The sequence below is a fragment of the Daktulosphaira vitifoliae genome, unplaced genomic scaffold (assembly GCF_025091365.1).
Source record: "Daktulosphaira vitifoliae isolate Bord-2020 unplaced genomic scaffold, ASM2509136v1 Scaffold_3, whole genome shotgun sequence".
Taxonomy (NCBI): Eukaryota; Metazoa; Arthropoda; class Insecta; order Hemiptera; family Phylloxeridae; genus Daktulosphaira; species Daktulosphaira vitifoliae.
Genome location: NW_026099574.1, coordinates 20,201,806 through 20,214,823, shown reverse-complemented (window position 1 = coordinate 20,214,823; position 13,018 = coordinate 20,201,806). Strand labels below are relative to the sequence as shown.

At 24.5% G+C, this 13,018-nt stretch overlaps 1 protein-coding gene across 1 annotated transcript; it reads left to right on the top strand.

Annotated features, from left to right (window-relative positions):
* Positions 1 to 12,442, top strand: LOC126901600 (probable RNA-binding protein 19). Its single transcript, XM_050678185.1, has 16 exons — positions 1 to 228; positions 1,356 to 1,560; positions 1,698 to 1,849; positions 1,942 to 2,100; positions 3,351 to 3,603; positions 3,681 to 3,890; positions 5,322 to 5,504; positions 7,393 to 7,547; positions 7,614 to 7,727; positions 7,786 to 7,921; positions 7,996 to 8,133; positions 8,625 to 8,734; positions 8,793 to 8,995; positions 9,246 to 9,359; positions 9,432 to 9,664; positions 12,280 to 12,442. The coding sequence occupies exons 1-16, from the start codon at positions 193 to 195 to the stop codon at positions 12,345 to 12,347; spliced, it is 2,469 nt and encodes an 822-aa protein (XP_050534142.1). The 5' UTR covers positions 1 to 192; the 3' UTR covers positions 12,348 to 12,442.
* The last annotated feature ends 576 nt before the right edge of the window (positions 12,443 to 13,018 follow it).

The window sequence follows — 13,018 nt, the reverse complement described above, 5'->3', positions numbered from 1 at the left end:
TAACAAACCTAATCGCACGATAATAAATATTTTAATATTACTTGAACATAAAACAATTAAATAATTTTAAGAAATATGAAATGAAATTTAATATAACCTTCATTATAAAGTAGTCATTGGATATCTTAGTTTAATAGTAAAAACATTACGATATTATAAACTTACTCTACACATTATAGTGGTAAATTTATAATGTCTAGAGTCATTATAAAGAACTTGCCAAAGGATGTAAGTGGAAATTGATAATGAATATTTTTGTTTAGGATTTTATTCTATTTAACATGTTTACGTTTATTTTATCTAAGTCTAAATATCCAATTGTAAGATTGGGTATATAAATCAAATTTATAATATACATGGTATTCAAAAATTAAGGAAACTGATCAATTATTACATACAATGAGAACAATAGTAACTCTTTTTCTTACTAACTGAACATTCTCTCTAAGTATTGTATAATATCCTGGAATGACTTATTTTTGGTCAATTGGTATAAAATTAAATAAATCATATTTTTATCAATGTATGTAACTTATTATATTTAAANTGGTATAAAATTAAATAAATCATATTTTTATCAATGTATGTAACTTATTATATTTAAAACTTAATTTTTATTTATTAACAATATATAGAAATAATTCCATTTACAAAATTATATGTTAATATCACAGCCATAAGTATTATGAATTTATAGTGTATAAATAATTAATTTACAATTTAAATAAAAATATAAAGTAGAAAATACCATTTAGATTAAAGTATATAAGTGTTTTATATTGTTAATTTTGCAGTTGATTTTTTTATTTATTCGAGCCGAACTACTGACATCAGTAAATTAGCTGGCGATTTTATTAAATAATTATAATGCATGTTTTGTAAAAAAAAATAGATTATTATTATCTCTAATACTACAAACAATTAACAAACATTTAAAATGAAGTTTTTTCAAAAAAGATCTGTAATCTGTATGATTAATGTCTTTCTGATTACTATAATGTAGTTTAGTATCAAAAACACCTAAAAAGACTACTTGTAATGAAAAATTATTTGAATTGCAGTCAAAAGTATAATTAAGTTAGAAAATGAATTATTTAATATTATTTACTTAAATTAATTATTATATCATAATTTGTAAACTAATCACAAAATTATCTATATCCAATTATAATTCAAATGCATCATTAGATGAACTAATGGATTTATATATTTGCTCATCATTGCTAATGGTAGTAGTTTACAAGTTTTTAAATTAAGAAACATCATTTATTGATAAATAGTAAAAACAATTAAGAACTGATATGATTTGTATTTATTCTTTAATCTTTAAATAAATTATTTTACTTAACATTTAGATAACAGATGAACAAATTCGGAAAACTTTTAGCCAAAAAGGGATCATTACTGATGTTCAATTAAAATTTACAAAAGAAGGTAAATTTCGACATTTTGCTTTTGTTGGATATCAAAGTAAAGAAGAAGCAAAAGCAGCTTTAGAATATTTTGATAATTCATTCTTAAAATCTGCTCGAATTAAAGTTGAGCAATGTGCTGAATTAGGTAATATTTGTAGTAATTTAAAGTTTTTGTTATAATTTTACTAATACCAAATTATCAAAATTTATAGTTCTTTGTATAAAATTTAAGTTTTATTGTTTGATCTATCTTATTTTATTTATTTCCTGTTTATTTATCAGGCGATGAAAAAAAAGTAAAATCTTGGAGTAAATATTCATTAGATTATAAAACTATAAAAAAAGAAAATATCATAAAAGATCTTCCAAATATTAATGATCCCAAAAAAAAAAATATAAAATTAAAACCTGAGATTGAAGAAAAATTGAAATTGGTAAAATTTATTATTCATTTATATATTCATAGTTAATAATTAAAAAATAAATTTAAGAATATATTTTAATATTGATTATTTTGTGTTATTAGCACCTTGATGATCCATTATTTGTTGAATATTTGGAAGTTCATGGACAAGATAAAATTTTAGAAAAAATTAATGAAGGTAATAGAGATACTCCTAATGAAAATGAAGTAGAAAATGATCCCACAGAAAAAATTGCTGATGCCGATATATCTGATTTTGAGGTAATATATATATATATATATTGATTCTTTTATTGCTAGCAACATAATTTCTCTTAAAATAGTAATGATATTATAAAAATTAGTTTTGGCATTTTTTAGTTTCATATATTTCTTGATTTATCAGTTATTAATTCATTTTTTAATTCTTCCGTTATACCTTTTGAGGTTGTCAACTTTATTTTTTTAAATGACGGCATACATATTTAACTAGTTTATGAAATAAAAAATAGTTAAGAAATTAATTAGTCAATAATAACTTTTGGACCAGTACATTAAAAGATAATAAGATTTTTGTACTTGGGCTGGGTATAGATGCAACTGATAAATGTATAATAACAAATATTGTTATACCCGTGCCTCATTCATGTCTATATATTAAAATGGTAATAATTTCTAAAATAATAGTTTAAAAATTATTATCTATCAGTTATTTTCTTAAATAGTATTTNTGTGGGTTATATCTTACAACACACAATTATTTAAATGGCGGTAGACTTTTATTAAACAAAATTATAACACGAAAATAGACGTATAAACACTAAAAGAAAATATATGTATATACAGTAAGGAAAAATAAAATAATCGAAGTAAACATAATACACGATGACAACAGCGGCGGGGTGTAGCGGTCGTGTAGCGTATCGCGGACTAGACAGACTCAACTGAACTAACTGAACTGACTGATTCTTCCGATATATATATAGCTCCGATAAGGCTCTCGCTAATTCTAGAATATTCTATACCCGCGTAGGTTATCTTATGGCGTTATCGAAGTTTCTCGAAGGTTTTTGATAACGAGAACATTCGAGAATATTCGTTGCGTATGTTTTGGTCGCTACATCACTCCCCTACCAGTGACGGAGTCAAGCGGAGCCTACTTGAAGACGGTCTGGAAAATGGACTCTTCTNAATAGTTTAAAAATTATTATCTATCAGTTATTTTCTAAAATAGTATTTTTTTATTTTAAAAGCTAGTTAAATATGTATGCTGTCATTAAAAAAATAAAGTTGACAACCTTATAAGGTTTAAGGAAGAGTTAAACAATTAATTAATAACTGATAAATCAAGAAATATATGAAATATATGAAACTAAAAAATGACAAAAATAATCTTTTTAATGTAATTATTATGTTAGGATAAATTGTGTTGCTAGGTTTAGAAAATCACTCTGTATATATAGATATATCTTTGATATAAGATTTAGTTAATTTACTTTTATAAAACTGCTGTTTTATTTTGTTATTTTCAGTATTTAAAAATTAAAAGTGGAAAATTGCCTAGTGGTGAAGAATTTAAAAAAAAAACTCCTAAAAAAGAATTCTATACTGTTATTTTGCGTGGTTTACCATATAAAATTAAAAAATCAATGTTAAAAGAGTTTTTTAAACCATTAAAACTTGATTCTATTCGATTGCCGCCTAAAATTAAAGGTGTAGCATATGTTGGCTTTAAAAAACAAAGTGACTTTGATCAATGTTTATTAAAAAATAAAAGTTTTATAAGTATGTTGTTAAAAATTTGCTATTGTTTAATAGTATCTATGTTTTAAATATAAAGTTTTTGAATTGCCTTTTTACAGACGGTAAACAAATTTTAATGTTTCCTATAAAAACTGAATATAACCAACAAAATGTAGAAAATAGTGAAGAACTTAGTAATCCAGAATGGAAAAAACAATCGGATAGTTTAATTAATGAAGAATGTATTGCAGATTCAGGTCGAATTTTTGTTAGAAATTTGCCCTACATAACAACTGAAGATGAACTTCAAAATCTATTTGAAAAATTTGGTAAATAAACAATAAATTTGTACATTTTTATTTGATACAATGACAAATTATTTTAACAATTTTTTAGAGACATCGTTAATACTTAATAAAAATTTTGCTTGTTTAAAAAGAAATGCTATTTTTAAATAAAAAATTTTAATTCTAACGAAAATAGTAGATTTTTATTACTATTAAGCTTAGTTTTTAAAATCTAGATTTATAGCAGAATTTTTATCAACATATTAAACTATTTATTTTATTAAAAAAAGATTATATCATATTTTTAATAATATTATATAGTATAATAAAATAACATATAATATAAAAGTTCTTGAGCTATAAAATATTTTTGAATTTGGGTGTTTTAGTAATAAGCCAAAAAAAAAAAAATTTTAAATGTTTTGAATCCCAAGCTCTTGTAATTACTCTTTGATTTATGCAGAAGTTAATAAAATGATTAAGGTAATTATAATTCATATTGTATTTAAAATAAAAAATCATCTCTCTTTCCCTATTCCTATTAATTAAATCATACCTATCACTTTCAGGTCCAGTATTGTTCCTTTACATTAAATATTGTAAAAACGTATGCTGGTGTTCAAAAAAAAGGCATTTTTTCTCCCTTATTTTTTAATATTTACAGTTCTTACCAGCCCATTCTTTAACAGACTTCTGTTACCAATTATAATGATAACTAAGTTAATTATATCCATTAGCAAGGATCCTCTAACTACTTCCTCAAACTTATAATGACATCTTAACCTCATGTTTGGGTGGTATGAAAAATGGAGAGTTAAAATAAATCAAAATTAATCAATTCACGCTTAAACAATGTATATGTCATAATGTTACATTGAACAGCATTCCGATTCTCATATCAAATACAGTCAAGTACTTGGGAATCATCTTAGTTGAATAACTAATCTGGGGTTATAATATTCATAATACTAGATAGATTAACCCTTAATGTACAAATGTGTCTTCTAAAATCCTTTTTAATTAAAAATAACTTTACTAGTCTAAAAACTAAATTTTTAATTTACAAAACTACTCAAACCTATTTGGACTTATGGACTGCAATTTACGGTAATGCAATAAATATGAAATAATCACTAGTATTTAAATGTCAATAATTACCAATGGATACCTTCTTATTTAGTTTACATATTATATAACTACCCTTAAGTTAGAAGCTTATTATACAAAAAATTGTATAGATTGCATTTATCAAATAATAAAAAATAAATATTTCTTTATAAAATGTATAATTTAAAATTTAATAAATGTAATATAAATAGTCAAATATTTAGGAAATTAGAAATTTTTATTGGACATTATTCCACAGTAAGTTTCATTAGTAAAATAATATAAAGCTACCTAAATAAATGTTAGTTTTTAAAAGATTTGTTATCATTTATATCTTAACACACAACAAATAAATCAAATTTGTAGGTCCTGTTACAGAAGCTATAATTCCAGTTGATAAAATATCACGTCAAGTTAAAGGTTTTGGCTTGATAACTTATTTAATGCCCGAACATGCTGTAAAAGCTTACACTGAATTAGATGGTACTATTTTCCATGGTAGAATGTTACATTTGTTGCCTGGAAAAGCTAAAGAGTCATTAGAGTCAGGTAATAAGATTTATAATTTAAATATGTTTATTAATTAATAATAAATTAGTATGTATTTTGAGCCTTGTTTGGTCACTAGTTATACCTTATAATGGTGTCAACTTTATTTATTTAAATGAAAGCCTACATATTTAACTACCTTGTAAAATAAAATAAAAAACCCAGCACAGGGGGGTCGCGGCACAGTGGTGACATGGCATAATTGGATCAAGTATTATGATATTTGACAGTGATTAAAATCACTATCAAAAAAAACGCTTCGATGCAAATCTTTAGATAGTGTTTAATTTTAAAAAATTGGTGGATTATACCAAAAGCAACATGATCTGCTAGTTCGTTATTAATATCCTGATTCATTAAAAAATATTATTTCTCATAAAAATATTATGTTGATCCATACACTTTTCAATAAGTTATATCATTATAAAGTTAAAAATGTAAAAAATAAAATCAAGAATTTTCACACAATAATAGCATTCGGTAGCTATTTTCACCATGAAGACAAAATAAAGTCCGAAATTTTTTTTTTGTGCATAATAAAGTACATTACATTAGCTTTAATTTAAGATATATATAAAAGTGTCAGACCTTCCAGAACACTTTTAAAAATTTAGTTGAAAAAATTAATTTTTTGTAAAAAAGTTATCATTTTGAATCCCCCCATGTAGGCAGGTAAAAAGTCAGATTTATAAAAAAAATATACCAACTGATAGGTAAAGACATCATGCATCTACAAAAAAAAGAATTATATTGATATGTTTATTTTTTAAAAAGTTACGGCAGTTTTTAGTAAAAAAAATTGAAAAAATTTCGAAAATTGGCCATTTTTAAATTTGTAATTTTTTCGGAGGTTTCCCCCATTTACGGGAACGAGGGAATTTTTTTCAATTTTTGAGGGTAATGTCTTCGACTAGATACGATTTGTGATCTTTTGACATATCATTGAAAGAAATCGGTTCGGTGAGAGCTGAGAAAAAGTGGTAACAGACACACACAAAAAAAAAAAAACACATCTTAGTAAAACCAATACCTTCTCAGCTTCGCATCGAAGCTAAAATTATTAATATTTTCTTGTTTTTTGATTAATTTAGTGATTCATGATAAGTTAATTATCCTTTATATTAATAAAAAATAAAAATAATTAATAATAGATAAAAATATTTTTTATATGTAATGATAAATAACATAATATAGTTATATAAATTAAATTTATTTATTTTTTGGTTTCATTTATTATACCTAAAAGGATGTCAGCTTTAATCTCTTATATTTTTATTAATTCAATTATTCATGATAAGTTAATATTCTGTATATTATTAATGTAAATAAAAATAAATTATATATATATATATATATTATTACACCATATCTTCATTACATCCAATCAAAAACTTAGGTATAACTATTTTTATCAATAAAAAATTTTCCTTGTTCTGCCTAAATATAAAAATTTTATTAACTTAACTTATTATCTACTAATACCCATCAAAAATTTTAAAGATGGTGATTTAAATCATTATTAAATATTAATTTACACTTGTTTTCACAATGTTAAGATTGCTATTCTATATAAAAAGATATTACTTGACTAGTTATAAAAATTCAATGACCCGTAATAATGGGTAACAAACTCAGACAGGTACTTAATTTCGCCAGAAAGACAGGACTCTTTGGTCATCTATAGGGGTGACTTTATGCTTGGTATAATGTAATAACACTTCGGTGGGTAAACCGAATGCGCACAATGGACCAACAGGTTTGAGTGCATGGGGATTATGTCCACCTCAATAATAACTAAAACTAGTACTAATGGGTGACAAAGAAATCAGAATGTTTGTTCTCAAATGTTAAAATAGTAAAATTAAAAATAAAATGTATTTTTTCGCAGAAAATTCCTATAAAGAAGGTAGTTCCTTTAAAAAAAAAAAAATGGCAAAATTAAAGTCAGAAGCAGGATTGTCTAACAATTGGAATAGCCTGTTTTTAGGACAAAACGCAGTTGCTGATATTATAGCTAAAACATATAATACCACTAAAGATAATGTAATTTTTAATTTAAATTATAATATATTATATTGCACAGATTAATTTATTTGGACATTGCCATAGGTTTTAACAGGTGATAATGCTGCTGTACGATTAGCTCTTGGAGAATCTCAAATTGTTTCTGATACCAAATCTTATCTAGAAAACCACGGTGTTATGCTAAATGTTTTTAATCAAGTATGTTTTCAAAGAATTTTCTGGTTAATTATTATTTTAATTTTTTTTATATATTCAGACTATAGTCAATAGAAGTAAAAATATTATACTTGTTAAAAATTTACCAGCCAATACAACAGAGTTGGAGATAAAGGATTTATTTTCTAAATATGGACTTGTCCAAAAAGTAGTTTTGCCACCTAGTGGGGTAACAGGTAGCTATTTGTCCATAAAACTTCAAAGTACTTCATTTTCTATGTTATATTATTAATATTATTTAAAATTTTAGGTCTTGTTGAGTTTGTACAAAATTCTGAAGCAAAATCAGCTTTTCGTCAATTAGCATATTCAAAATTTAAAAGTTTACCATTATATTTAGAGTGGGCACCAGACAAAGTGCTTTCCATCAGTAATGCTGAGAATAAAGGTCAATTAATGTTTAAAGTTATCTATATGTAATGCCAAGAATAATGGCTACCATATTGCTAATTATTTACTGTACTACTATGATTTTTGTCTAATTCTTCATGCAGAATGAAAAAATTTAAATGAAAATAGATAAAATTGTTCATTAGTAATTGTTATTCATGTTTTATTTTTATTTTATAGTAGCGTAAATAGGATAAAAATCTTGGGAGTGTTCTAATTTGATAAGTTTCAGAGAGCCAACATCATTAATTAATTTACACTTTTTTTTAATTAATATATTAATAGCTTAAAAAAGTATTTTTTTCTAATACTCTTGACGATTAAGCGATATATTTTTTTTTATTGAATCAAATTATATTTTTAGACTTATTAAAATCAATTACCGAGACACTGTAAAAAAATTAATTAAAAATATTAATTGAGCATATATACTATCTATACTTTAGTGAAAAATTTTATGTATTTTTTTAATTAATTTGAATATTAAAGATAATGATGATAAAACACCAAGAGAAGATGATGTTGATACACCTGAACTAGATACCACATTATTTATTAAAAATATAAATTTTGAAACTACTGAAGAAAGTATTAAAAAAGTAGGTATTCACTCAATTATGTAAAGTATTATAAAAATAAATTGTTTAATATGTTTAGCATTTTGGATCATGTGGAAGAATTGCTAATGTTACTATTGCTCGAAAAAAAGATCCTAAAAATCCTGGCCAATTATTGAGTATGGGATATGGGTTTATTCAATTTTTTAAGCAAAAATCACTCATGGAAGCTTTAAAACATAAACAATTTTCTATGTTGGATGATCATTCTATTGAATTAAAACGATCAAATAGAACTTTGCAGTAAGCATTAATAAACATATTCAATTTTTTTAGTGATTAAGAATAGTGTGGTACATTTAAGACCTATACATAAAGTGTATATGTATATATATATATTATATATGTACACTTTTTAACTTATTTTCTTCTTTATTGATCATGTGTATTGTTAAATTGATTTAATTTTAGTTAATGTTTATATTTAAATATAAATTTGTGTAAACAATTAGAATCTTTAATAATAACAAAACTAATTCTTGTAACTATGCAGAAATACTGAAATAAATAATCGTAAAGAAACTAAATTTTATCAAGAAAGTACCAAAATTCTTGTAAGAAACATACCATTTCAAGCTAGTATTCAAGAGGTTATTGAATTATTTAAGTTAGTACCAAATTATTTATGGATATAAATATTGTAGTTTTTCTTTTAACAATAATGAATTAAATTATCTAGAACTTTTGGTGAGTTGAAAGGACTAAGAATGCCAAAAAAAATGGTTGGTACAGGTACACATAGAGGTTTTGCTTTTGTTGAGTATAATTCTAAAACTGAAGCCAAAGTGGCAATGGAATCATTATGTCATAGTACTCATTTATATGGACGAAGATTAGTATTAGAATGGGCCCAAGCTAGTGAAAATTTAGACGAAATGCGTAAACGAACTGCAGATCAATTCCATTGGCCAGGTTATACCTGTTATATATTAAAAGTTTATTACATATACTTATATACAGTAACTTGTAAATATATTAAATTATATTTTTTAATAAGCTTTTTATGATCCTTTAACTTCAACATTAATTTTTTAATTTTATATTAATAATAATTAAAATGAAAAAATGATAATTAATATACCATAAAAAACATATTTTTTTATTATGTGACTTAAATAATAAAAAATTTTAATAAATTTTTCAAAATATCAAAATAGCAATTTTTTAGCTTTTTGTTTAAAAAAATATTATGGATCGATAATAAGTTTAAGATTAGTGCTTATTAAGTTATAAGCATTTATGGGCCATCCAAAAGTAATGCTTAATAGCAGTACCAGAGTGACCCGCAATAAATCCAATGTAGAAATAAAAAGAGTAACAAACATTATAATACATTGAGTAGGAGGTATGTACTGTAGAGTGCACTAACATGAGTATGAATTGTACCCACCTGTTCTACATATCAGTTCAATTTATTAAAATGCTTGTAATTTAATATTAGGCCAGTCAACGAAAGAGTAATTTTGGCGAATAGCGGAAAAAATTCCCAACCAAATTCTTTTTCTTTTAAAAGTTAAATTAAGATATGTATAATGACATACTAAAAGTCCTCATTGATTGGAATTGAGGTTTTTTTTTTAAAAGCCTCGCAAAAGTTCAAAAATATGAGCTTTTTTAATTTTCTCAAAAAATATTAAATTTACAAAAAAAATTTTCGTACAAAAGTTGTTTAAAAGACAATTCTAAACAAAAAAAGTATCTTATATTTTTTCATTTAAACAAATATTTTTCGAGTTTCTGAAAATCTTTTTTTTTTCTTTGCCTTAATTCCAACTACTTGGGGTCGGCCACCCTTATCCTAAACTTCCACTTGATACGATCTCCCACATCATCTACGCTCACATCAGCTGTCCTCATATCGCATTCAATAACATCCCTCAATCTCTTTTTTGGTCTTTATGACAATTATCTTAATATAATATAATAATAATATTAGCAGAAATTCCGGTGGCAATTGACATAATATAATTGTTGTTTGGGAATGTACAATTTAGCGTTTAATTGGGTTTAAACCATATTGCGTCAAATCAATTACCTACTCTATCGGTTGTATCTTAATATACACTACGTTTTAATCATACTATAAATAAATAAACTCACATACACACATATACATTTATAACATTGTGTCTAATGTAAGTATAACATGATAAAAAGTAACCGTAAAATGAAAAAAATGAAAAATAAATTTTAGTACTCATTAAATGTAATGTAACTCGAAAAATATTTATTTAAATGAAAAATATAAGATACTTTTTTTGTTTAGAATTGTCTTTTAAACAACTTTTGTACGTAGGGCTACCAGATGTTCCGAGTGAAAAATACGGACATGTCAAAACCTACCCCCCTCCCTATTGATAATTAGAAAATAAAAATTTTTTTTTTTAATTTTCAAAAAGTAGAAGAAATAATCAAATTAAAAAAAAATATTTTAATTTGTTTGCGTGATAGGTGATGCGCATTTATGAAAATTAATGAGAATCGATAGAAATTGTTATCAATAGGAATCGATGATCGATAATCTAGATTGACATTTTCTTTTTTTCTTGGCCTTGAGCGCCTTGGAAGTTTTTGACTGTTTCGGTTCTGGAATTGTTTTTCCATTTGGAAATGTTTGATCTTGATTTACTGACGACATTCACGTAAATGCTGGTAAATGCGGTAAATGTAAATAACAGCTGTTCTGCAGACATGACATATATAATAATAACAATAAGATAACGATATACTTACATCTTACAGTTACAGTAACCATACAGTACTTACTGCATGCTTACACAGTAGTTATATTAAAAGCTAGTTATTCCAGTGCCGTATGATGGCATGGTTTGTCACTACTCAAACTTATAGTTTGCCTGATTCTGCCCATTTTGACATATATTTTCTCTCTCTTTCTCGCCTCTTAGAGAAAAATAAGAGAGAATATCACAGAATTCTCCAATTACTCGCCACTTCACGTAATTTTTTCATGCACTTAACTTTTTGAAAATGTTTGATAATTTCATGAAATACGGACGACCCTCAAAATTACGGACTTGTCCGTAAAAATACGGACGTCTGGTAGCCTTATTTGTACGAAACTTTTTTTTTGTAAATTAAATATTTTTTGAGAAAATTAAAAAAGCTCATATTTTTGAACTTTTGCGAGGCTGTAAAAAAAAAGCTCAATTCCAATCAATGAGGACTTTTAGTATGTCATTATACATATCTTAATTTAACTTTAAAAAAAAAAAATTTGGTTGGGAATTTTTTCCGCCATTTTTCCTTTGTTGACTGGCCTATTAAGTATTTATCCTAAAATTATTATCAACCCATAACATTTTTTGTAAAAATAAGCTAAAAAATTGTTATTTTAAAATTTAAAATAGAAAAACGTTATTTTTATAATAAATTTCCTTATTTATTTATTACTCTATGTAGCTGCAATATTAAATACAATAGTTGTGCTTTAACTAAATAGTGGTACTGAAAATACTATTATTAGAAAATGAACTATAATATATGCATATATATATATTATTTTACAGAAGCAAAAAAAAGTTCTAAAAGTGTTGCTGATATTAATTTAGACCAGGATAATGACAAAGACATTTGATAAAAAAATACATTTTTATTGATACAATTAACGATGTTATATTATAATTTCTATTTTTTTTAAATATAATTAAAATTGTTTTTATCAATGATAAAGTGAGTAATTTTTTCATGAAAATTTAGTGTATATCTTATACAAAATTAAAAAAATATTCCTATATAGTAAATCATATATTTAGCTAAAGCAATTTTTGTTAAAACAGAGATGCAATGTATTCATTTTACGTGAACTACACACACATGCGTTAAAATTTTAAGATAAGGCTTCAACGTGAACTTAGTTCTTTTTAATTTAAACGACCTATGTCGTTATATCTTCTATGTGCAAATATTGCCATAGTTAAAAAACATACTATTTTTGTGTTCAAATTTTATTTTTTGTTTATTTATTTTAAAATACCTTACAAGTGTAGCTGAGAAGGTATCAAATAACATCCATTAATATAGTATACGTTTTTTAACACTAGTAAACAATTTTAAATTCTTAAGTAAAATAATAATGAACAAGAATATATAAATGGAAACGTGAAAAGAAAAAGCGGGATTGACGTTTTGACTAAGAAACGTTTAGTTACGAGTCAGGACGTTTAGCGCGTGAAACTTTGTATTTCGAACGGATTAATTTATATTGTGTTACATTGTTAAATTGTATTTTGATTTTGTATTTCTTAG